Source organism: Ambystoma mexicanum, chromosome 3p (genome assembly GCF_040938575.1).
Source record: "Ambystoma mexicanum isolate Mex_15411 chromosome 3p, UKY_AmexF1_1, whole genome shotgun sequence".
In the NCBI taxonomy this organism is placed as follows: Eukaryota; Metazoa; Chordata; class Amphibia; order Caudata; family Ambystomatidae; genus Ambystoma; species Ambystoma mexicanum.
In genome coordinates, this window is record NC_090925.1 from 446269211 (window position 1) to 446296835 (window position 27625).

The 27625-nt window shown below is 41.6% G+C and overlaps 1 protein-coding gene across 1 annotated transcript in view; it reads left to right on the plus strand.

Annotated features, from left to right (window-relative positions):
- Positions 1-27625, plus strand: part of LOC138579912 (formin-I-like) — a 1210893-nt gene that overhangs the window by 610437 nt on the left and 572831 nt on the right. The window contains exon 8 of the mRNA XM_069650137.1: positions 6803-6971. Coding sequence (XP_069506238.1) covers positions 6803-6971 — 169 coding nt within the window. The remainder of the gene's footprint in view (positions 1-6802; positions 6972-27625) is intronic.

A 27625-nucleotide genomic window follows, 5' to 3' on the forward strand; every position in this document is an offset into this window, starting at 1 on the left:
TAATGTAGGGGCTATGCAAGAGCCCTGTGGGACCCCACATTTGATCCGACTGAGTGTGGCATTAGCGGAGTCCGAAAAGACCTTCATTACTCTCTTGTGAAGGAAGGAGGTTATCCAATCACATGCTTTAGGGGAGAAGTGGGTTGAGGCGGAGAGATGGTGGCATAGTGTTTTATGTTCTACCAAATCAAAGGCCGCAGAGAGGTCTAGGAGCAGGAGGAGTGCCAGTTTGCCTATGTATCTTAGGTCATTTATTTGATTTTTTTAGGTCAAGTAGTGCCGTCTCAGTACCATGACAAGGGCGAAAGCCCGGCTGAAGTAGTCCAAGAAGGTGGTTATCATCAATACAATTTTGAACCTGAAGGTAAGCTGCCTTGTCCAAAATCTTTAGCAGGAAAGGGACCGTTGTGATGGGTCTGTAGTTCCCTGGGATTGAAGGGTCGAGAGAAGGTTTGTTTAGGGTTTATTGATAAGGTAATTGCACTTGAACCAGGTCCAATGGTGGCACTTCAAACAACTTAAGCATAGAGTACAATCACTGGGAGCACTGAGTGCAAGATAATGGAATAGACTCATACCTAACGTGAGAACAACATCACCTGTGAGTCAGAAAACATCTGAAGACAGAACTCTTTCAAAAAGGCCTTTGACTGACCTGAGTATGCTACATGTGACTTAGTGAAGAATACAGATAAGAGTCCGCCCCATATCATGCTGTAATCTAAGGTTCCTTGTTTTCGAGCACAATTTAATACATAATGCTCTATTCATGCCCTCTTATCCTTTGCCCTCTATTCCATCTCTTTTCCCCTTGCATTCCAAAGTAAAAGAACAGGATGAGTAGTGTGATATAAAACCTTCTAAATAAACAAGTAAATATACCGCCCATTCTTTTGTCACAGTTATGAATATGGCTTGAGTTGGGACATATTTGGGACTGTTCAATAAACGTTCTGCAACCTCAGCAGAATACAATGTGACTGAGTACTTATTTTGTGACCAATCCAACCACTGCAAATCGTACCTTTTAATAATGTCTTTTGACAAAATAGTTGAACAAAATTTCAGAGACCTCCTAAGGCTATGTTCTAGAGTCACCCATTAATGCTTTTGGAAACCTTGATAACAATTTGAATTATGGTAGGATATGAGCAGGTCAATGCACATCAGCTAATATTCACCACCTTCATTAATCTATATGGCAGTTATTTCATGTTTACTCATAAGATATATCATAAGAAATCCATCCTTGTAATAGCGGGCATTATTGTTGTGGTCCATTTAGATTTAATTTGTTTCTATAACACGTTAAAACAATGTGTTAGTGATTTAATTAAGACACTGAACGCACCAAACACTTGTTGTTCACTGAGAACACTTGAAGCCCTAATGCGTTCAAAATGGGGTCTTAACACTCAACAAACACACCAGTTAGAACCCACTTGCTTCCAATTCTTCTTCCTGTTGTCACAGATGGCTCAAAGAACACTCCACTCATATATAAGGTCCAAGCGTTTATACTGATTCTTTTGGTATAGCACAAGAGCTGTCTCACTCTCTCGTCTGTATAAACTTCTTGGTTCAGGCATATAGAGTCCCAGGGTTAGTAGATATAGACCACTGACCTCCTACTGTCTAGGTTCTGGATGGCTCTATAGTGGAACCTAAAGGCAATTGCCTTTTCCATCAAATCTCCCCCTAGTACTTTCTAACCAAGCCCTACAATATTGATGAGTGTTGTGTCAAAAATCGATAGGAAATGTGTCTACAGACACTCTACACAACACAGCCTCCTTTCTCTAATGACACGATGTTACTCTCCCTGTCTCTACATTTTATGCATCCAACTCTTCTCCAACTTCCTTCTCTGCCACTCCTCTGTCTTTCATGCCTTCTATTACTCACATCGATGCTCCATTGTTATAACTCCCTCCTCCGCAAAACAAATCCCTCCTCCACACTGTGCCTTTCAACATACTGCACACCAGCCCAGTCAAGGTCTCCCAGCAGAAACCCATCAGACAAACCTTCAGGACCTTCAAGAACTTCCTGGTGGAAGCCCTTACAGAAGACCTTGCCAACCTCCTCACAAGGACCGAACACCCCCAATTGCACAACGCCTATCTACTGGAAGCACTCAACGCCAGCCTCTCTGACTACATTGACTGACACATGCCTCTGAAACAATTCACAGTGCAAACCAAAACCGTCAGTACCCTGGTACACACAAGAATGCAACCTCAACAAAAGAGTCATCAGGAAACAAGAGAAAACCTGGCACTGCTCCTTGACCGCATCCGACCTAGCGATCTTCGAGGAACCTCGAGCAACCTGCAGACAACTAATTAAAACAGCCAAGACCTCCTACTATCAGAACACCATAGCAGTAGCTGACAACAAAAGCAGAGGCCTCTTCAAAGCGGTCAAGCGATGTGTCAGTCCGCTACCCAACCCTGCCATAGCACACTACATAAAAAAATCCATCAACACCTTCTTCGTGAAAGAATCAGAAAGATTTCCCAGCACATAGACACCAGCTCTGCATCCAAAGACCCACCTCACGTCCCTCCTCGTTAAATCTCCACACCTGGACAGCATTCAAGACACTCTCAACAGAGGGCCTAGTAGAAACCCTGGCCACCTTCAAAGCCACATTGTATACAAACAATGGGCCTCATCACAGTTTAGGTGGTATCCCAGAGTTAAGTGAGCCATGATACTGCCAGGTTTTGGTAAGGCTGTTACGCCCCATTTTTTGTAGAGTCCATAGGAATCTATGGGGCAGTAGCAGCGCTATTACTGGCAGCAGTATTAGCACTGTGGTAATGGTGCTACAAATGGGCAGAAAGGGGAGAATTTTACCACTATCAAAAAGCTGGTGGTAAACCATTACAGCTACATTATTACCACTCGGCCCAGCTCGTGATGACCTCCAAAATCCTCGGAGCATCCATTCTCAAAACCTTTGCCGCGGAAGCTCTCCTTCCATACATGGAGGTCATCATCTGCTCCCTAACGCAAGGCATCTTACCATCAACCATAAAGACAGGACAAATCCTCCCTCTTCTAAAGAAACCCACTCTGGATCCCAACAACCGAGGTAACTATCATTCATCATCCATCTTCCCTTCCTAGGTAAGATCATCGAGAAAGCTGTAGCCACACAACTGCAGCAACACATTATCACCAGCAATCTCCTCTAAACCTAGCAATCCACGTTCATACCCAGATGAAGCATGGATACAACAACCATACAGGTGGCTGACAACACCCTTAACATCCTTAACAACGGCCACCCCTGCCTCCAAGTTCTACTTGAACTCTTGGCTGCTTTCAACACAGTAGATCAGCAGCCTCTCTCGTCACCCTACAACAGTGCATGGGGATTAGCGACCTTATCTTATGCTGCTTCAACTCCTACCTCAACAACCACCAGCAGTTTGTTCAGATGCACTTTTCTAGATGAACAGTGCTACCCGTCACATGTGGAGTCACACAGGGTTTCATCCTCTCCCTAGTGATCTTCATTTTGTGCATGGAACCACTGGGAGCTCTCATAACCACACACAGCATCCACCAGTAAACAGATGACACAAAGCTATACCTCAAGATTGACTCCATCAAGGACATCCGCACACTCAAAACCTGCCTCTCACTGATCCAGTCTTGGATGTCCAGTGCATACTTGAAGCTCAACCCCTCCAAGACCGACTTCCTACTCCTCACCAACAACACCAAAAACCCAGACATAAAGACCAGGCTGTCAACCATGAACCCTGAGGACTTCACACCCAAGCGCACTTCCTGCAACTAGTCCCTTGGGTTACACATCCTCTTCTTCAAGACACACATAGCTAAGAAAACTCAAACAGCTTGGTATCAGCTCTCCCTCCTGCGGACAGATTCCGATCCACTGTTCAAACACTGATCCTATCCCACCTGGATGGGGGCAATGCCCTCCTCAAAGGCCTCCTGTTGTCCTCCCTTGTACCTCTGAGAAGTGGCAAACACACTGCTGCATGCCTCATCAAGGGTCTACATAGATAAGACCACATCACCCCCTGGCTCTCATCAACCTTCACATGGCTCCCACTTCATGAAAAAATCACCTGTAAGTCTTGCTACATCATCTATAAGGCAGTTGTCCTCAAGTCATCCATCTACCTCGAAGAAAAACTCAGCATCTAAGGCCAACAATGCACCACCAGAAGCCAGGAGACATGCAGACTTGAAATCTGCTACTGCAAAAAGGAAAGGACCAGAACACAAACCATCTCTGCCTACGCCCCAAGACTATGGAACCTCCTCCCCATCAGCATCAACCTCTCCCCAACGCTCCTACAATTCAGAAAATAATTCATGACCCACCTCTTAAAGGAGTCTCTCCTTGTCAACACCTAGGCCATCACATCACTCCCCTGCCACCTGACTTGCTAAACGCCATCCAACCCTCTTCTCCCCACCAGCCTGTGTAGTTTTACCCCTCATCTCTGCCCCTCTGGATCCTACCACCACTGTATATCTTGTCTGTGTTGACCTCTGATAAGCACTCCATTATGCATCTGTTCTGAACTAAAGTGCTCTGTTGTATATCTGTACTTTTGTATACCTAAGTGAAGTGCTCCATTGCTTCTGAAAGCTAGGTCGGTGCTCATTAAATATAATAATAATAATAATAATAATAATAATAATAATAATAATAATAATAATAATAATAATAATAATAATAATAATAATAATAATAATAATAATAATAATACTACTGCTCCTTTCTCCACATTACTAATAACACTCCAACCCCCCCTTATAGACAGCCACCCCTCTTTCACTGTCACACTTTCCACTCACTCTCTACACTCTCTTTCACTCATCCACCTAGCACATACACTCACTGCACAGTAACACTTTCTCTGACATGCATTTTCATTAATTCCCCTTCACACTCCTGTCATCAGTCCTTCTCCCTGCTGGTCTCTTGGTCTTCAACCTTCTCACCTGGCCTCATCTGAACAACCCAAACATTCCTGATTCATGTTGCCTTCTTATCCCCCCCCTTCTTCCATTGGTTCATTTTCTCCTCAAGTGGGCACTGTGAAGCAACAATGGAAGCCTGCACTGCAAATTTTCCAACCTCGTCGAACCTCATATTAGGGGCCTGGGTGCAGCTTCCCCCAAGGTAAGTACATATTATTGAGAGTTTGTTGATCCATTGTGAGTCCTTGATGGTCTAGGGCCTCTACAGCGGTTTGGATGCTGGACGTGCCAGCACTGGGGAGCAGTTTGTGGCTCTCGGCAATGTGGCGTATGATCTCTGGTCCTTTTCTAGCTCAGGTGGCTGTATGCAGGCTGTGTGGGGCACTGATTGGTTGTAGTGCTGTGGGGGCCTCTCTGCACTGGTGCTGCATCCTCAGTGACTCTAGAAGAGAAAGTGAAAACGTGGCCAGTTCTTTCTTCCAGAGGTATGGGGTGAAGCAAGCTGGTACTGCCCATATTTGTGGAGGTGACATGTGGAAGGGGACATGATTTTGGGTGTTCTTAACTGCCACTAGCCTCCTCTGGGTGAGGATTGGCTCTCGCTACTGCCCTTTTAGGCTTTACACCCCAGAGTGAGAGAGGAGCCTATTATCCCTTCACGAAAAAGTCAGATCACTGACGTTGTCACACTGCTGACACTGGATGCACATGTTTAGTTTACTAGCACAAAGAGCTGCATCTCCATGTTACCCAAAAAAAAGCGTGTTCGCGATTGTAAATTAGGAAGATGTAAGATTGGGACTCATTTTGAGAGAGGAGAGTGCAATGTTGGGTGCCAGGTGAGAAGAGATTGAAGGTGTTGCAAGAGTTTTCATGTTTTGTGTTTTATATGTGTAGTGCTATGCTTTTCTGATCCTTTTTATTCAAATATTATAGATTGTTGTGTCCATGTGTGTGTAAGAGCCCAGTGAATTTACTGGCACTTGTAGCATCCCCCCACCCACCTTAATAATACACATCGAATCACAGACATCTTTTTTTTTTAATATGTATATTCGAGTTTAGTTACTAACAATTGAAAATAAATTGGGTTTTTGAAGGACCTGGCAAAGGTAGATGTACCACAGGGCAAAGCTCTTCAGCACTGTATACGAATATCACTGGTGATATCAGCAGCAGATTTGTATGGCCTTAAATTAAGCCCATCTGTTTCTTTGGGCCAGCCAGCTGTACGCATATGGTATACAGATGGGAATCAGGAGTGTTTGCAACTCGAGGTTCTAAGCTTTAAACACGTGTCCACTAAGAAAAAGCTCGTTCTCAGGGCTGCCCGTTAAGCTTTGGAACTCCCTTCCAAAAGATATCCGACTGATAACTTAGATTCAGTAAGAAAATAAAAGCCTGGTGTTGGGCTCAGGTTTTTTTTTTTTTTTTAGTTCAGCAGTATTGTAATTATGTGTCTTGATGAGCCGTTTCTTCTTTGACATTTTGATAGTTTACATTCATGTTCGTATCTAGATTGTGTTAACTGAAATGAAGGGGACAGGATGATTTTAGGATGGACACATTGGGCCTGATTCATGGAAGTGTTTTATAATGGCGCAATCCCATAGGAAAACGTTCCATGAATCAGGCCCATTGTATTTTCTTTTTAATTGCTGTTTTTTGTCACTCTCTACTATAATCTATATGTGTACTGAAGTGTTCTGATGCTCTAATTAGCCATGTTTGTGCTATGGAAAAATGTTAATTAAAATACTAAAATAATAGAGTTGAAATACTGTGTTTCATTGGCACCTGTGACACACATTCTTATATTGTATTTTAGATCAATAAATCCATTTGGGCTGTGAGCAAGCTGGGCCCAAAAAAGGTCGATACCCTAAGGATCTTGGACCAGTTCAGTGTGCCAGGGAGAACAACTTCTATTGACAACCCTTTTGACTCCCTTTCAAGCCAGAAAATTCTTCTAGATCATAAAATTGCCCATAACTTCAGTAAGTATGAGTTAGCTGTGTTTGTGCTTCGCCAACGGTTTATCGGAAAAGGTAAGACATGTAGAATACCAGGAGGTCTGAAGAAATGATAGTGAGCTCTCAACATTAACAATACATAAATAAGTACATAAACTGAGGTAGTGTAAGAACATGCTTAACAAATTAAAAATAACAAATGACAGTGCCCACTACCCATGAGCCAGTATTACCCTCTGAAATGTGGACCTTGTCTTTACAGGTGTAGAACCCATGCTTGGAAGGGCTAATAGTACTAGTACTAAATTTGTAGTTGGAATTTCATGCTTCTGTGAGAAAGGACGCAGCAAACCCATTCCATGTCGCTTCTAGATGATGCTGTTATGTTGGCAGGATTCGACTACGAAAATCCAGAAGCAGAAAAAGAAGACCCATACTGCATGTATCGCTGTCTGTTGACAACAGGACAGATAACAGGCATAAAAGGAGCATCAACAAACGTCTACAATCTATGCAGGTGACACGTGGTATGGGTGGTCATAGCAACCGCTCTCAAGCATTGGTGACATGTCAGACCCAATTCATAAGGCTTTCTGTTCTCAAGCGAAAACTGCAGCTACCAGAATTTGTTCGACCTGCAAGTAAATAGCGGGTGCATGGTGATTCCCAAAGAATCCCGTGTGAACATGGAGTAATCTGCCTTGAGTAGTGAGTGCCGGCACAGCACACGCAGATGAACCACACCAACACTTGTTCTTATTATTTTTTAAAGTGCTCAGGTGATGTCATTGGCCATGTCCCCACACGTGTTGAAGATTAGGTATAAAAATATAATGAAGGCAATAATACCATTCCTTGCGGGCTCTCCCCACTCGTACTGACCCCCTTTGAGGCAGTGGTAGGGTTATTCCACTTGCTACAGCCTTGCATGGCAGGGTATTCTCGTGATTAGGGACCACGAAGTTGTAAACAAAAGTAAGGGTGAGCAGAGTGGTGGACTGGGAACAGGACTGGACTGGGAACTAAAAGAGGCCTGGAAATAATTACTGGGGACCAAAAGAGGCCCTGGAAATAAAGTTCAAAGTGGCCCCATATGACACATTTTCAGCAAGCCCAATGCTTTTCCTATGAGAAAATTTGGAAATACCACATAAAAGAGGCCCAGGGTGCAGAGGCCCACCAGGAAATCTCCAGAGTTCCCTATAGGCCAGTCCACCCCTGACTGGGAATCAAAATAGGCACTAGAAATGTTCTTCAAAGTGGGCCCATATCACACAGTGCGTGCAAGCCCAATCCCTTTCCCATAAGAACATTTGCAAATAAATGTATTTTGTATTTATTTTATTTGTCACCCGCCAAAGCCCACAGGCATCAGGGCGCATATCAACACAAAATGACAAAAGGGTGAGTTAAAAAAAAAATAACAACTTTATTCTAATACTAAAATAGATAAACAAACAAAAGAGTTCCCTGTAGGCCAGTCCAGCCCAGGGGTGCTTGCAGTGTGGCATCAGAATCTCTGCTATCAGAGTCAGGTGTAGTGTGAGGAGAAATGCCAACCGCAAAGAATGCGGGGGACAAAAGCTTGTGTTACCACCAATCGCCATGGAACAAGAGTGGTTCATTTAGGGCCGGATCATCAAATGACAAAAGTAATAATCATGAAGAATGTATAAGATGTGTACTTGTTTTGTAAAAGTAACTTCGTAGCTATTTTTAAACGTCATTTCAATGCCATGAAATTACAGATGTCTCTGGCCCTCATTACGACCCTGGCGGTAAGGGGTTTACGCCAGCGTTAGCTGCGCCGACCCCTTACCGCCAACTACGAGTTCCCAGAGCGCCATGGTCACTTTTCCGCCCGCTTTTTGCGGGCGTAAAAATCCATGGCGCTATGGGACCTCGGTGTTAATTACGCCACCGTAGTGTATGGTGGCGTAATTAACACCTTCCCCACTCCCATTGAGCCCTATGGGGCCGAAATGGGAATGGGGAAGGGTAAATGGGTCAATGGGGACTTACCGCCCCGCCGACCTCGGAATGGGGCGGTAAGTCCGCCATCCGCCATGGCGTAAAGGGACTTTGCGCCATGGCGGAAAAGTCCGCCGATGGCGGAAAAAATCCGCCAGGGTCGTAATGAGGGCCTCTGTGTTATAAATGCTGGCTTTAGAGATTGTTAGTCATTAATGCATGTTATTTGTCAGGGATGCCAGAATCACTGAATACAAAAAAATAAATGTATTGAAACGTACATCAACCGATCAATGAAAGCATGTTAAACAAACAGGTGTTTCTTTCATTGACAATCTAATGAATGTTGCAAATTACGGCTGTAATTGCATCCGCACTTATAAACAAGGGCCAATCCCCGAGAGCAAGATCCTGGAAGGGAATTTGCGCATGTAAAGGTGAAAAGGTGTCGCTTACCAAAATTCAGCTACAAATGGTGTCAAACTATGAGGGAATGGCTACTGCTCTGCAGGAGTATGTGGTTAGTAGTGGCTAAACTGCCTACTCAACCCTCACCCTTAATGTGATGACAGCAGCAAGCCAGACAACATTTGTTCAATAATAATAGGGAAGGAAGGATAGGGGCAACGCGTTTGTCTTGGAAGCACGACAACGTAGCGCAGCACAAGTACAAATCCCGACCCCGCGCTTAGAAACCACTTGCTGGTATTAAGCACATTATAAAAGAACAATTATAATTTTAATATAAAATTATAATCTAAAATATAGCAATACCCAATCAGGGTTTTATATAAAACATACTTACTATAACTAAACACACTAATATCGAAATAACTGACTATGAAAAACGCTAATCATGCCTGCGGAACAAAACACAGAAAAGGCATAACGTGGATATGAAAGCACTCTGGATACTGTAGCAGAGTTAATGAGCACACATTACAAAAATGTCTTCGAGGAGAAAGTGCAAAAAGGGGGACTTAGCATTTACTATCATTCCAAACGTTGACTCTAAAAGGTACCTTCTTCTCTGGTGGTTCGACAGCGTTGAATTGAGTTTCTCAGCACTGTGCTTGTGGGTCGAACCGAGATGAAGCAAGACGATGTTATCCAGGCAGTGAGTCATTGTCAAGGCCAGTCTGATAGGAAACTCTGTGCTGCTCAATGTGGCATCAGAACTGTGTGGTTTGAAGAGTCGAAGTGGTTAGGTTTGATGGCTGAGCCAGTTCAAGACAATAGTACCACTAGGCTGAGTCAATCGGAAAAACAGGGTGGTTTGATGCAAAGATCTTAGCAGTTCGAAATACTGTTTCAAAGATTCAGCTGTTCAAAGACCTTTGCAGCTGTTAGCTTCTTATTCGAGCTGGATCAGTGATGCATTCTGCTAGCACTAGTGAACTGGTTCAATGAAGCAAGCAGCAGTTCCAAGAGTGTCTGCCAAAAGCAGTGCCCCAGGTCCTAAAGAGTTTGGAGGCTTTGAATGAGGTTGACATGCGCTCAAGGATAGTTCAAATACACAGAGGTGTTGCCCGGTGGGGAATGGGGGCTATAGCCCCAGTAGTTTGGTTATAGCCCTGGATTTGGGCTACAACCAAAAGGCTAACTTTCCAGAGTCCCGATGGACCTGACATTAGCGTAGCCCCACATATTTCTGAGACCTAGCAACACCCCTGCCAAAGAACAAAGACATTCATATGCTTTGAATTCTATGCTGCTGTAAGTCCAAATTCAGGAGCATCCGGCACAAGTTGAGTCAGTTTTATCTTAATGTCTAGCCCAAGGAACTTAGCTGACACGTGAAAGAGTCCGTCACCCCTAGTGAGGACCCTGAGAATCGGTGCAGATGGTGGAGTGCCAACTGCAGTCACCCCAAATGTTCCGTGGGGCTGTTTAGAGGACAGATCATGTCTCTGCCTTGAAACCACTCTATCTTCTCCACGCAACTGGAGGACTTTGAAATAGGTTGCACTTCCAATAGAGAACCAACAAGTTCATCTTGTCTTAATGTAAATCCAAAATGAATCATGGAAGACCCCTTCCTTGTAAATATAAAAGGCCAGTAGCTTGTAGACATAATCAAGCCGGCTGTAAGGAATTAAATTCTTGTCACTGTGACAAATTACACTCTCCTTCTTAAAAAACGTAGGCAGTGTGCTTTATTCTGCTGAAAATGGAGGGGCAGGAAGTGATGAGAGCCCCACAGAAAAGCAAGATGGAACAACGTACCCTCGGTTCCCTTCTGCTTTATCTGGCTACCCTGTTGAACAAGGGGATCTCTTCCCAAAAAGCTTTCTGGCATCTGTGAATTCATCTTGAGGAAAGGACAGGAGCAAAAGAACAGGCACCCGGGTGGTTTCCACAGCAGTCTTTATTACAATTTACAAGACACTTCTGGAAAAGCACACAGCCACATGTTGCCTTCAAACTGATTATATAGTCTTATTTGGATGATGCACACCCTCATGCAAATGACTACTTGGTTAAAGTATGCTTCTGATAGGTTCTCTTATCCAGAGGAAGAAAAGTCTCATGTCTGTGATAGGGTGACTTCTGGAGCACCCCAAGCCCACATTAGCATGCATGGCATTCACACTTATTGTCTTACGCATAGACTGATAGGATATTTTAAACCCGGCTGAACATAATTACAACATTCTTCATATTTTGCCAATAACAAATTTACTCACATCACTGTCAATCTCTTATCTACTTTTCGAGGTCCTGCCATGAGGAAATGAGTATTCTTACTTAAATGGTGCCAACTAATGCAGCTGTTCTATTCAAATTGGTCATTTCCATTGCCTTTATCTGATTCCATCATCAATCTTGTCTGCTTTTCCTGCCAAGTTCCATATCAACCTCCCAGATTTTCATATCTCACAGGAAGATGCTGCCGAAGACTTTCTACTGTATCAGTGTGAGTCAGGGTTCTCCACCCCTGTCCTTGACACTTAGCCACCATTTTGTGTTTGAGCATCCATTTTGAAATATCTCTCAGTCTGCCACTGTGCACCATTAATCATGTATTTAAGCATTTCTCACTCTTTATCATAATATATTTTTACATATTCATGATATATGTGTGATATTTAAAGCACCCTTCCATTCCTGGGTCATTTTAACCCAGATATTGCAGCACCATGTGCACTTTTTACCATTAATAAAAGGCACTATAACCTTGATTTCTACAATAATAGAACCACTGATCTGCCTATCATGTTATCTGTACTTAGAAGAGGGGGAGGGATCAGCACCCCTATACACTGTAATATATATTCCATGAACATACTTTAGTTAAGAACAAATTAAGATGAACAAATGTATCACAACAAAAATCTTGAAATCAGGTGGATGTGAGAAGCAATAACAATCTTGACTCAGTGTCCCACCGTACATGTTCCTCATTAAGTCATTTTTGATGTAATCGTTTAGCCCTCGTATGATCTCAAGTTTGTGATCATGAGTTGAACAGCAGGAGACAGGTATTCTGAATTAATAGTGTTGTTGCTTACATCATCCTCTGCTATGGTCTTGCAAAAATTAGTCAAATAGACTGGCAGACACTGGCCTTCGGTCATGGCCATTGCTCATTGTGCTAAATAGACCATAAGACCATGGCCATGTCCAGTAGGCTGGGCATACTGCTGAGTCTCATATCCCCCTCACAATGAAATGTCCATAAACCACCAGTGATGAGATATGGCCCTGTTGCCCTGAGTTTCTTGGGGTCTTTCCGGTTTTATTGAAAAGATTTTCTGTGAGATTACTGTGAAAATAACTTGCATAGATAAAAACAAAGATGACAGTTTTTATTTATAGTGGGAAAAGGAAAATGCTTGACAATTAAAATGTCTTCCCCATTCCCACTGCAATTATCCCCGTCCTTGTTTCTAGGTTCCCTCCTCCTGTAAATTCTCCCTGACCCTCTCCTATTAAGCCCTTTCACTCAGTGGTTCATGTGATGTATTTTTCTCTAGCATGTACTGCGACATTTCCAAGGGAATCCTGTTGAAATCCCATGGGATTCCCCCCAAGAAGACAATCACGGAATGGCACAAAGAGGCTCTACCACCCACCCTAACCTTCCCACTTCTCATGTAGTCATCTGCTGCCCTCCCCAAATTCTAACCGTATATAAACCCACCAATGTCCATCCTCCACAAATAATTTTTAACACTTGTGTCAGATTGGGGTTATCACAGAAATTGCTTGCATCAAGGAAATAAATGGTGACCTCAGTACTGTAATACACCATGGGAGAGAGATGGAAACATGTTTGGGGTCACAGGGGGCACCTTCTTCTCCATCACATTTTTAAAAAGGCACATCATCTGTTGTGTATGCACTGGTTGTTTCTTGACTTTCTCTATATAAATAGGAAATGTTTGATTATGTGTTTGTGTCTGTTTGAAATGTTCAGCATACTTCCGAACATACTACAAACCTGGGACTTGGCATAAGGGTAGATTGCATGGTTTAGACAATGTAAAACATATAAATGTGTGTATTGTAGGCTATAAGAGGCTCTAAACAAAATAAAATAAAAATAAAAATGCATTAACACGTTGAACAGTGGTCCAGGCCAGTGACTTGGTTGAACCTTGTTAAGGCAGAAGAGTACCGTATGAAGCAGGATACAGTCCACGAGGAGCTCTGAACAGACAGGACTTAAGGCCAAGTGGTATTTCACAGTACTTCTCTCTGTTAAAAGACTGTATTTAGTGAATATAGTACTGCATGCAGTGTTTCTTATCAGCCTATGTCTACTTTTCCAAAAGTGTAAAAATGGCTTTCATCCATCTAAAAGGGATGGAAATGCAGTTTTACAACAGCTTTTGTCTCCTGAAAAGAAATTGACAGAAGAGTGGTGAATCTTTGCTTGTGCAAAAAGGCACAGGTGATATAATGTGCCTTCCATTTGTGAATATTGTGTGCATATTAGTACACTGCTTTGAGAATCCCCTTGCTTGCCTGGAAATTTGCAATTGCATACAAAGGTGCAACAGGTTTTCATGAAAGTAATGTGCTAGCCACGTCACTTGCCAAAGAAAAGGATTTTTGGGAGCACAACCCTAGTTTGTGGCAAAAAATAAGTATACCCCCACTTGTAAAATGATGCCGTAATACCAGGGATTTCCTTGCAGTATTTTAATGCTTGGGATAAAAGCACTTCTAACAAACTCAGACTGAGAGCCTCGATAGTTTCTCAGGTTCCTTTTGTATCGGTTCAGCCCACATACACTAGGCGTCGCTTTCACTTAGTCATACATCATATGCCCAGCACAACACAGACATATTCTGGGGGGGGGGGGTAAATGCCATCATATCGCTCCACTTATAATTGTGGGGGGATTTGTCCCCCATGTCCTACGCCCATGCCGGCTATCTTGCAGAGGTGAGGTCAGAGTGCAGACTAATGTCTCTGGCACGTCCAACAAAAGAGGAACAAGCTCTGCTTGTTCCTCCTGCTTCCCCCCAAGAAAATGCACAGGCCACCCGCCTCATGAAACAGATCTGTGTAAAAAGATGTGTTAGCTGAAGGAGTGGTCTGAGTCATGCTACCAGAAATAGCCTAAACATATCCCAATTATATGTGAAATAGCAAAACAAACCCAAAAAGGAAAATCACTACGCAGATGGGAAATGAGAAGCCCGACTGACTTGCTTCTTACAAAGCTGCTGATTGTGGCAAATCTTGTTAGGGAGCTCCTCATTGGGCAATACAGCAGATGAGTTCAAAAAAGAGATTTTAGTGAGTTGGGCATTTCATTATTTGGGGCTTGCCAATACTATCAAAGGGGAAATTAAAATAGTGACAGTTCATTGTGTAATCATTATTGCACGTAGATTAGAAGATAACGAATATCTACAGGAAATATGTTTTGTCATTTGGGAGCTTGCAGTAATAAGAGTAGAACGAGAGCCCAACGAGGCCATAGATAAGTTGGATGAGCTAGAGAAGCTTATTTCCCTTTAAATTGTCATGCTGATTCTTTAGGATTGTTGGATAATTAGTAACAAAGGAATGTTTGTTGGCATTTAAAGGAAATTATGAAGTCGTGGAGAAATTTCTAAGGAAAATCAACAAGAAGGAGAACCGCAGAATGAAGGATATAACGAAAAGGGGACTTAATGGAAAGACCGACCTAAGGGAGGGAAAAATATTAGATTTTAATTACTCCATGAAAACTCGATTGGTGATCTGTTTTCATTGATATTCCGCAGATGTAAATAACAGGTTTGAGTGACCAATAGGAACTTGCACACCATCCACAAACACCTCTGTCGCTTTCATTCTGTGGGTCACATAATTTACGTGGTATTACCCCTTCTTTCACTTATTGACTGGAGCACTAGCTTGCTCAATCACTCACTTATTTACTCACACACTTAGTCATTTGCAATTACTCACCCTCCCACTAATTTATTAAATCGCTCACTTTCAATCAACCACTTGTCCATTCCCTGTTTCACTTTGACTCAGTAACCCTGCCACTGCCTCAGTCACTCACTCATGTACTCACCCCAGTCAGGGGTCTGTAACCTGTGGTAGTTGTTTTTGGATTAAATGTCCACAATCCTTCACTTCAGCTTTGAATAAAATGGATGGGAATGATGGGAGTTGTAGTCGAAAGCATGTGCAGTGGCAAGGTTCACAAACACCTGTACCACTAACTAAATCACACTTTCCCAATCCTTCATCTGTTCACTCCATTGGAATCACGGAGAGGGCTGTTATGAAAGTTGGAAAAAAACGTACTTTTTTAATGAAAATACACCCCACAATATGCACGAGTAAATGGAGAGGATTGCATTAGGTGAAGTTTGTTTGACATAATGTAGAACATAATGTAGAACGGTTATTAATTAATTAAATTGTAACAAAAAAATATATAAATGTGGTGTTTAACTTCTGTAGCGTTCTGCATGGGTGTACTTTGTGGTTACCACCTGCACGGAGCTATCATTCGTCCCGGGAAGATAACTCAGTGGCAAAGTGCTCACCTTGTAAACAACACAAAGCAGGCTCGATCCCCAGGTCCGGGCTTAGAAACCTCTGAGGACTAAGCGTGTTATAAATATGCAACTGAGTCATATTCTTGTAACAGAGTCTAGATGCCCCCAGTCTGTGTGAGCGCTTTAAAAATGCAAATAATGAATATCATTATTTCGTGTGATCCTGGATGCCATCTATCATGTTCATTTTACACGTGAGGTGCACTGCAAAGTCTGATGCACAGGGTCCTATCTCAAGCCATCTTGATTATCAAAATGTAATATTCCTGGATGTTTTGAATGTTGGAAAAAAAATACTTTTTTAATGAAAATACAGCCCACCATATGCGCGAGTAAATGGAGAGGATTGCAGTGGGTGAAGTTTTTTTGACATAATGTAGAACGGTTATTGATTCATTATTTTGTTACAAAAAATATATAAATGTGGTGTTTCACTTCTCTAATGTCCTGTCTGGGTGTAGTTTGGGGTTACCAGCGGCACGGAGCTATCATTATCATGATTTCGTGCGATCTTGGATGCCATCCATTATGTTCACGTTTGCCAAAACGAATTATCTCTAATTAAAATGTAATGTTTGCACGTGAGTTGCATTGCAAAGTCGGATGTACAGGGTCCTATCTCAAGCCGTGTTGTTTATGAAAATGTAATACTCCTTGATCCATCCTGGGCCATGGAGTGGCTCTCAGACAGGGCACTTTCATTTCAGGCAATGCAACCGGATGGATTAAGCTCTTTTTATTCAATTTGCCCTAATTGTTCCTGAATTGATCATTTTCAGACGTGCACACCATGCACGATAGTAAAGCATCGTGTGTATGTATTGCGAGGGTATGATGCTTGATAAGAATATTTAATTACTGCAACAGCCGCTCTGCACACAGATGGGCTATGGTTAGGAAGGGAGATGAAAGTGCAAAAGAATAATGAATGACACCGGTGGGAGGCTGAATCCCAGAATATGGTGGTTGTTATGACCCCGAGCACGTGCATTAGGCCTGCTAATGCCCGGGGCTGTGGCATCGGGAGCTCGGATACATATTGTTACAGACAGGAATGATTGAAGTGGAGGTTAGGGGATGAAAGGCGCCGCAGAGATGGACAGCAGACACGCAGGAGGATTGTGCTACAGAAGGTAAGGCTCGAATAAGTGACTGTCTGCAGGGAGGCCAAGGTGTGAGTCATCTCAGGTGCAACAGAAGGGGCACTCCGGTCAAGCTGGAGATGGCTTAAAATGTGACAAGGCAGGCAGCAAGGAGTCAAATATTGAATGGGCTTTTATAGTGAACATATGTGTGTTTTGGCAGAAGTCTGTGATCTAGATGAGAGAGAGAGAGAGAGAGAGAGAGAGAGAGAGAGAGAGAGAGAGAGAGAGAGAGAGAGAGAGAGAGAGAGAGAGAGAGAGAGAGAGAGAGAGAGAGAGAGAGAGAGAGAGAGAGAGAGAGAGAGAGAGAGAGAGAGAGAGAGAGAGAGAGAGAGAGAGAGAGAGAGAGAGAGAGAGAGAGAGAGAGAGAGAGAGAGAGAGAGAGAGAGAGAGAGAGAGAGAGAGAGAGATATCTCTGTGCCACACTGAATGCCTTGTTGTAATGTTTCTATCTTTCCTAACTCCATGGCAAGCGGTTCAGGATGTTTGTTTGCATGTATGTATGAGGTAACGATTGCCTAGAGTAGGGGATTCCATGTGAGACCAACCACTGAAGCCTGAAAAGTAGATCCACGCAGGCTTGACATGTGGCCAACTTTGCAGCAGGCATGCAGATAATCTGGCCTGCTGTTAAATCTGTTACCAGTTTAATGGCATCCACTACAGAGTGTAATTTGCTGAGTTTAAGAACATTCAAACATGTAATTGCTCATTTTACTATAGCCAGATAGATAGCTATAGCCGGTAAAATAGCTCAGTGGGTTGAGCGCTCACTGCAGCGATGTGCGTGTAATCGGCAGGTTCAAATCCCGGCAAGGCCAACTCAGCTTTTCATCCTTCTAAGGTTGATCAATTAGTACCAACATAGTGCTATATAATAACTCAGCATTATCATTTGGCCTTGGACATCTACTTGCATTCACTGTAATTTGGTAATACGGGCATATAAACACTGATATTATGGATACATATGGTGATCCATTCTTCATGAAATGTATATCATATTACAGGGATACCGTCACCATATTTTTCGTAGTGTACTTAGGAACAATGCAATGTGATGCCACTTCCTGTTTTGTCAAGGGTTGAATGGTTGTGTTCCATCACTTTCTGCAATGTCACTTCGGGTTGGGGTCATATTACATCACTTCCTGTGATGTCATTGGAGGTCAAGGGTCGGGTGATGTCACTTCCACTACCGCTGACATTTTGATGAAATGATGTACCGGGGCAAAGTTATAATATTCGTAATTGTGCTTGGAACGGACCAGACACGCCCACACGCAAAGCATGAACAGCCATAACAGCTACCTGTGCGCGCTACCCCCGGCGTGAATACACGCACCCCTCAAACAGTGTGAGGGTTCACAAAGGAAGCAGGTCTGTGACTTGGGGACCCTGTGGGGGTCCTCTGTAACTGTATCCGATACCCCGACAATATGCGCATGAAAAATCGTAACTTAGCAATAAATCGGGAAATCTGGGTGTGAAACCCATAAACGTTCCTGCTAGACTGCTAACGTGCACCCCTAAGTTATATTGGAACCTTGATTGAGTGCATGCAACGTGAAATCCAACATGCAACCCCACCTGCATGCTGCAAATCCTAAACGCATGAAGGATCTACATGGCCATTTCCCAGCCGAGACGTTGCTCGATTGAATTCCTGACTATGTCTCATGCCGCAATTTATGGGTGTGCAAGGGACTGCCTCCAGGCCGTCCCTCGGAATGCCTATTTTTTTGCATGTTCTTGCTGTTCCGCCCCCTTCCCATCCCTCTGCGCAAGCCATGCCCACACTCTGCTTGGAGTCCAGCGCGAACTACACACAAGTCCAGGAAAAGTACAGCGCATTTGATTCTATGAATAGACGAAAGAGGAATTGCGCACACTTGCGTGCGCAAGTACCCTATTTTCCATGCAGATAATTCCATTTATCAGGCCCTATATGTATATACACTGTAGAAATAATTGATTGTAATTGCATTGTAAACCACTCAATTATGCATCTTGAGGGAATGGATATTGTCTTAGAGGCACCTCCTACCAACATTAAACTACACAACTGTGCAGCTTAAAACGTGTTTCCATAATCCTATAATGCCTACTTCAAACCCATTTCTTGACTAAAATGAATATATTGTAAACCCCCAACTCCCCACTACTAGAATATACACCGTAGTAATGATGTTCTGGACCTTGATTTGTTATTGGTTGCCACATATTTCAAAGTCGTGTTTGCTGTTTATATAGTTATCCACCATCTGTAGACCGTGTTATATTGAATCTGTTTTCTCCTTTCACTTCCGCTTTGCTATGATTAAATACCTAGTATGATCGATCACTTTCTGCTTACCTCCTGATTACTTTGATCAGCATGAGGATGTATACAGTTTCCCCTTCTTTTTATATATGGTAATGTATGCCGGAATTTGGGATTTAGAGATTTAGAAATTACCGCGTTCATCCTGTTTTTAGCATACACTTTTCCTTTTTTTGTTGTTGTAAGCAGTAAGTAATGATATTGTTGTGATTGTTTTCTTTAAACAAATAATGTTAATAATAAAATAAAAGTAACAGTAAAATAGCCACCAACAAGAGACGCTGTCAAAGTCATCTAAACATGTTTAGATGAAAAGCTTAGAGTGAGAGACTAATGACATAAGAGGTCATGGGTGATCCCTAACAGGTACATTGCACTGCTGCAGAATGTGCACTGCAATACAAGCATAGTGTGGGCAGCAGCACAGCAAACTGCAGTGCAATGTTTTTTTGCACACACCACAGTTAACATAAGTACAATCATAATTAGTACAGAGTGTATAGGTAGAGCACTGACAGAAAAACAGGGACAGTACAAGCACAGAGACAAGTTTCAGTAACTCTCTGAAGATGTACATCCCAGACAACAGGAACGTGCAAACACATGCACCCACTTAAGTATGGATGACAACAGTAACATATATGATAGAGCACGTGCAACATGGGCAGCCGCAGTGAAAGTTTCTGTTGTAGAAAGACTGGGTACATCACAGCCAGCAGCAGTGAAAATATCCTTCAAAGAAACACTGTTTCATCACAGGATGCAGTAGCACAGGCCTTCCTCTCATATCCTCCAAAACCAAAAATTCACGTTGCAAAAAAAAAAAAAAAGAAAAACAAGAAAAGAAATAAGAAAGTAGTCATTCTCTGGAATACTCTTCCCTTACAGCTCCTAGACACAGGAGACCATTTCCTTCAGAAAGGTATTCAAACCTTGCCTTTTTTCTGTGTAAAAGTTCCTCCTAATCTTAACTGGACAATTTGCAGAGGTCTAGTTCAGCTGTGTTCGTAACCAACTTTTGTATTTATTTATTTATAGATATACAGGGAGGAACGATGCTCTTATGATGACAAACGCATGTACAATAGATAAGAAATCAGATTTCATAGGGAGTAGTGAGCTTCTCACAATGGAGTGCGACAGAGTGACATTCTGACCAGTGAGTGGCGGCCAGTAAATGGAACAATCACCAGCACCAATGCATAAGTGGGCATACACAGAGTAAGAACAACCAACGTTAGACATTGTTAAGTGCATTTTCGTTTGTGTGTAGTAGAAGGTTGCCATCTGTACAATTGTTGCTAGTCTGTTTCAAAGCTATTGCATTTTGTAAGTGGCTTTCACTTCCAAAATATTTTCTCTGGATATGCTCTATTTCTTCGAGTAGGTCTTTGGCTGTAACATGTAGACGATTGTTATTAAAATTGGCTAGTGCTAAAGCAGGACTTTTAGCATAGTACAGTTTATAGACTAGATTTCTTATAGTTGAATGATGTGTTTATATCATTTTGATATGATGGAAGGTGCTCTTGCAAATAGGTCCTGAAATGCAGGCTAGTGAATGTCCTTGTAGTCCTGTGTGTTTGCGCACTGGACAGGTATCCATATTTTGTAGTAGTTTCATTTTGATTTTGTCTTTGCCTTTCACATACTGATTGAGGAACTGGCGTAAAGATTTGAAAGATTTTTTGGCAATGTTACACATTGACGTGCATGGCCCTTTGTATACTGGACGTTCTGGTTCAGTCGAATGGAGAGGTGATACTGAGTTTTCTGGGGACATTTTTGTAAGCATCATTTCTTGTTGCATTATGGTATTATTACATTTTACATACCCTCGTCCACTGCTATGTATCGCAATTGTGTTTGTTTGCTTTTGTTTATATGCTTCTTCATTGAAATATGGTTCTGTGCACGTGGTGTGAATCCCTTCACCTCTACAGATACTTAAGAAGTTATTTTTGTTGACATTACGTTTATTGGGAAGTGTTTTTTGTAATTTAGTAGTTAGTTTTGTAAGTGGCTTCATTCTGTTTAACACTAAAATAAATAACTTCCTTTTGAGAAGGATTGCACTGTCTATAAAAGCTTCTAAAATTACTTTTCTAGGTTTTAAGGGTTGTGCATCATGTCTCTCCTGTTTTTATAAGATTCTGAAGGACTCTGGCAGAACAGTTTTTCTAAAATACTTTTTTGGTATGGTATGGTTTGGTATGGTTACTTGCCACTACATCAAGATTTATAGGAGCAGTGTTAGCAGTAGTGGTAGCTGAATTCTTGTTACTCACTTTCTGTTTTGTTTTACATTTTGAAAGAGGACTTAATGACTTAATGACTCTATTAGATCTTATGTTCAAACTTTTTGTACAAATTCAGCTAGAGATGAATGCTTATTTTGGACACTTTTATTTTCATTTGCTCTACTTCTTCGTTGTTTTCTACGGACTTGCTTCTTGGTAGGCATTCTTTGATGTCTGTTGAAAAAAAAATAAGGTATGGATTGGGCTGTTCTGCAATGTATGTGTGCTGTGTGCATGAGTGTCTGAGTATGATGGTAAGGATATATGTGGCGGTGTCTGATTGTGCATTGGGCAGCTAGAAGTAGTTGGGAAGGCTATTCTTGTATTTAAGTGTTACTATACTGGGGTTCAGATGACAGTACAAAGTAAGCTAGTGATGAGGAGAAGCACAAATACTAAATCTAATGGTACAGAATTACAACAGTTTTTGGTTCTCTAATACTAACTTTCTAGGGGCTGAGTTATGTCATTTGTGCACCGAAAAACAGGGATTTGTGTGCCATTCTGCCTGCTAATCTCTGTTTAACAAACAGGGATTTGTGGGCAGAATGGCACAGAAATCTTTGTTTTTCGGCGCACAAATTACATGAATCAACCCCACAGTGTATTTGAGTAACATTAAGTATATTATGGTAGTATTGTACTTACTTTTTTGTTTGGAATGAGCGGGTTTCTTCTGAGTTGTTGTTTGTACTTCAGATGCTGCTGCTTTTCAGGAGAGTGGTCTTCACTGCAATTGTAAAAGAAAGAAGTTAGTAATTTTGTGTGTTTATAGCACTGATTTTAATTTAGACATTGATTTTTATGTTTTTGTAGTAGTATTCTTGTTTGATAACTGAACATAGTATGTGAATGCAGTTTTCATTGACTATGTGCAGGCTTTATATTGTACTTAAAATATGTTGGTTTAACATGCTTTGCAAATAAGTAGAATACTAAGTGTATGAAACTCACTTGGTTTCTTAAGGCTGTTTTTTTAATGTTAGGAGATAGAAAAAATAATGATATACTTATTTTGCAATTTTTATAAGAAAAATGGCAGAAACTGTGTAGAAAAGCATGGAATGTATGCATTTGTGAATGTATGGGTAATAAAGCAGAAGTATGTGAATTACAGGCAGTAGTATTAGTTCAGCTGGGAGGTTTTCAATGATGGTGTCTTTCTGTGTGAATGTGTGAAGGTGCATGACCTTATTCTGGCTGTGTGTAATTTTATAATAAACTTCTAAGTGTTTTCTACAATTATGCTGTTATTTATCCCATATTTTAATATTATATTTTTTAGATAGCTGTGTGTGAAAAATAAAATTAGATAGCAGAAAGGTTTGGAAGTGACCGTTTATTATAGCAGATGGGAAAAATGACAGTTCCTTTTATAGGTTATACAGGTTAAGAGGAAGTTACTCCGTTTGTGTGCATTCATGAGAGTTGTACATGTGCTGCACAGAAAATATGCATACCTGTAGTTTGTATTCATGCATGTGGATATGCATGCAGCTGCAAGTAGAAATCTTGGAGACTTGTACAGCAGTTTTTGTAGTAGGTGAATTCCAATGATATGAGACTTGTACTCAGAGTGATCAACAGTACATTTGAAGTGCTGAACTCTGATGATGGAGTTAGATGTAGAGGTCTTGGATGTGATTGGTGGATAGTTGTGTGACTGCTTAGCTATATCCAATGAGGGAATGGCAGAGAGAGTGAAGTGGAAAGGGTAGAAGGGCTGTGCAAGAGTGACATGGTCCGCGGACACCACGGCTGTCCGCGGACAGGGCGTGCTGCATCTGGGGTTTTCCAGCAAATCCAGACTGAAAAGAGGACTGTAGGGATCAGCCAATCAGGTGTTGAGTTAGTGGATTCGTGCTGAAAGAGACTGTGTGTAGTGAGAATGGCAGAGTTGGAGAAAGTCAGGGTGTTGGTGCTTGGAGATATGTTTGTGCATGGTTTACAGCAGTATGCTCAATGTAGGCATGTGGCAAACAATTTTGATGTTAAAGAAGTGGAGGTCTTGTTGGGCACTGTGCCTGATTACAATGTACAGGGAATTGTACATGTTTGTGAAGAAATGGACAGGATGAACAGTCCCCATGTGGTCGTTTTGTACTATGGTGCTTTCCATTTTGGTTATGTAAGTGCCCCTACTTTGTTGGCAGATTTGGAACACTTGGTTCAAGCAGTAATGAACATCCTTCCAACTGCCAAAGTATTTTTTTCTGGATTAATACCTAGGGTAATATGGGACAATAGTTATGTGTTTTGTCCTCAGCAAAACATTGCTAGGTGTGCAATCAACCAAGGCATGTGTGCTTTCATGCTTAGAGCTGGCATGTTCTTCTGTAATAATGAGAATATTGATTCCAGAAATGCTGTTTATTTTAGAGAAAAAGATAAAGAAATGCCATGCTGTTCTGGAATGTAAGGATTGCTTTGGAGAAGGTAATGTGAAGATTTTAGGAGTAAAGTAAGAAAAAAAAAGAAAATAAATATAAAAAATAACAGTTGTCTGTCAAGCATCTGCAAAAAAAAAAAAACGTCTCTTTTCAGAGCCAACTTCAAAGGCGAAATGGGGCACACTATTTAAATTTACATTCACCACGCTCAGATTTTCGATGTGTCCGCGGACATGGCGGTAGTCCGCGGACATGAAAATCACTACGAGGGGGTTAGTATGTTCTATGTTACATGTATATGAAGTCAGGGATATTATGGTTAAGTTGTGCTACTAAAAACCTATGAAATTCAGTGAAAAAACTTTGTTAAAGGGACGTTATGGTTAAGTTGCGCTACTAAAAACCTATGAAATTCAGTGAAAAAACTTTGTTAAAGGGACGTTATGGCTCAAAGTAAAACCGAAAAACCCCTGAAATTCGGCAGTTATGGTAACATAAGCAACCATTACTCGCGCCACTGTGCACTGCTACCACTAACACACAGGACATCAAAGATGACATCACAAATGTCATTGATGACATCACTGATGACATCACATGGCTGGCTCTCCCTTTTTATCCTTTACTGACATATCGAAGCCACATAGTTTTCTTCAGTAACAGTCAGGAAGTAAAAATTGAAAAGGTACTATATTTGTAGACTTAGGGTCCAGTCACATCATATGAAACATATACATAGCGGAAGATACAGGCTTGAAAGAGAGCAATCCTTTCTGTGCATGAAGATAATCATTATGGTTATCAGCACTTTCCCATAGTTTTATTTTTATTACTCTACCTTCCCTCTATATATTTGTATACATTATACTCACTCTCCATAGAGTGAATGGGAACAGCCCAAACCGCTGGACGGATTTCCACCAAATTTGGACCAGGAGCAGCGGCTTGGTCCCGAAAGCGTGCTTTTGCAAATTTTGTGAAAATCCGTCCAGTAGTTTTTTTAAAAATGACGAAAAAGTAGGTTTGTGTTCGGTTTGCGGACACACTTCCCTGTTTTTGTGTTCGATTTGTTTGCGGCCATCACGGGTGTTCTGAAATGTTCTAAATAAACTGACTAGGGGGTGTTGTAAGGAGTCAATATGTGTCCATTTTGTTCGCAAGCAAAGTGAAACTGTTCTAAGAACACTCGCGGTGTCCGGGGAGAGTTTGTAGGGGATGTCCTGAGGACGCTGTCCGTATTGTTCTCTGTCAAGTTGAATGTGTTATAAGAACACGCGCAGTGTCCTGAAATGTTCGCAAATAAACAAAATGGGGGTGTTCTGAAGACGTTTTTGAGAACACTCCCGATGTCCTGAAATGTTTGTAGGGGGTGTTCTGAGGACGCTGTCCGTATTGTTCTCTGTCAAGTTGAATGTGTTCTAAGAACACTCGCGGTGTCCTGAAATGTTCGCAAATAAACAAAATGGGGGTGTTCTGAAGACACTTCTAAGAACACTTGCGGTGTCCGGGGCGTGTTCGTAGGGGGTGTCCTGAGGACGCTGTCCATATTGTTCTCTGTCAAGTTGAATGTGTCCTGGGAACACTCGCGGTGTCCTGAAATGTTCGCAAATAAACAAAATGGGGGTGTTCTGAAGACGTTTCTAAGAAGACTCACGGTGTCCGGGGAGTGTTCGTAGGGGGTGTCCTGAGGACGCTGTCCGTATTGTTCTCTGTCAAGTTGAATGTGTCTAAGAACACTCGTGGTGTCCTGAAATGTTCGCAAATAAACAAAATGGTGGTGTTCTGAAGACGCTTCTAAGAACACTCGCGGTGTCCGGAGATTGTTCGTAGGGGGTGTCCTGAGGACGCTGTCCGTATTGTTCTTTGTCAAGTTGAATGTGTCCTAAGAACACTCGCGGTGCCCTGAAATGTTCGCAAATAAACACAATGGTGGTTTTCTGAAGACGCTTCTAAGAACACTTCTGGTGTCCGGGGAGTGTTCGTAGGGGGTGTCCTGAGGACGCTGTCCGTATTGTTCTTTGTCAAGTTGAATGTGTCCTAAGAACACTCGCGGTGTCCTGAAATGTTCACAAATAAACAAGATGGTGGTGTGCTGAAGACGCTTCTAAGAACACTCCCGGTGTCCTGGAATGTTCGTAGGGGGTGTCCTTAGGACGCTGTCCGTATTGTTCGTTGTTAAGTTGAAAGTGTTCTAAGAACTATCCCGTTGTTCTGAAATGTTCGTAGGGGGTGTCCTGAAAACGGTGTCCGTATTGTTCACTGGCAAGTTCAAAGTGCTCTAAGAACACTCACATTGTTCGCGGACATTAAAAGTTTCCCATAGATCATAGTTGAAATGTTTGACTCTATGGATGTGATATGCTGCGGTGGTTGTTGCCAGGGCATACAGTCTTGGGTGCATGGCCATTTGGCCATGCACCCAAGACTGTATGCCCTGGCAACAACCACCGCAGCATATCACATTCATATTTGCTTATAACTTTGGGTGAAAAACAAATGTATAAGGAACAAAGGTATTAGATACTATGGATGCGATATGCTGCTATGGTTGTCCTTATTATTGTATACTTACTGTTTGGTCTAGTAATGGGAGTCCATGTTTTTCTTCTTCATTTCTGTGATAAAAGAAAATAGCATGTTAGTATTAGTATTTTGTAATGACTTATTACATTGTATAAGCAATATACTTTTATTTTTATTCAACCCTCATATTTAGTAGAGTACAAATCAGAGTACTGTGCAATTTGCTCAGTTTCTGTATTTGTTGCTAAAATCATTGGGTCTGTGGGAGAAAAAAAAAATCCATGTTGGATTAAAAAAAAAACGTTTTCTGTTATGCTACAGTTTATTTGTTTGTTTGTTTTCAGTGTTCAATTGTTGTTTCTGGCTAATGCTTTATACTTTGCTTTGTTGTATTTTTTTTGGAGCAGTAACAGATTCTTCATTTGTTTTGATATTATAAAATTTTGGAGCAGTTAGATACCAATTGGCGTATTCTAACTGTGTATTTTTTGGCCTAATTTAGTGGTATTCATTTATTTGATTAGTTGTTGTAGAATCTTTGAGCTGTTAGATAGCTTTTGGAGTATTCTAACAGTTTATATTATTTTAACACAAATTTATAATTTTGGGACAGTTAGATACCAATTGGCGTATTCTAACTGTGTATTTTTTGGTCTAATTTAGTGGTATTCATTTATCTGATTAGTTGTTGTAGAATCTTTGAGCAGTTAGGTAGCTTTTGGAGTATTCTAACAGTTTATATTTTTTTAACACAAATTTACTTAAATGTTTAAATACAGTTTATTTATCAAATTTTGGTTTTAAGAACATTAAATAAGCATTTGTAAGATTTGCTGGTAATCTCTGCTTTAGAGTAATGGTACTATCATTACATTCAAACCATCCACATTTCTTTTTTATATATGCAGTGTAGTGCCCTGAATTGGTTGTGGCTCCTGCGCGGTAGATTATATCTATGGTTGTAAAGGTTTTCTTACCAAGTGATATTTGACCATGTGTGAATCCAGTCAGC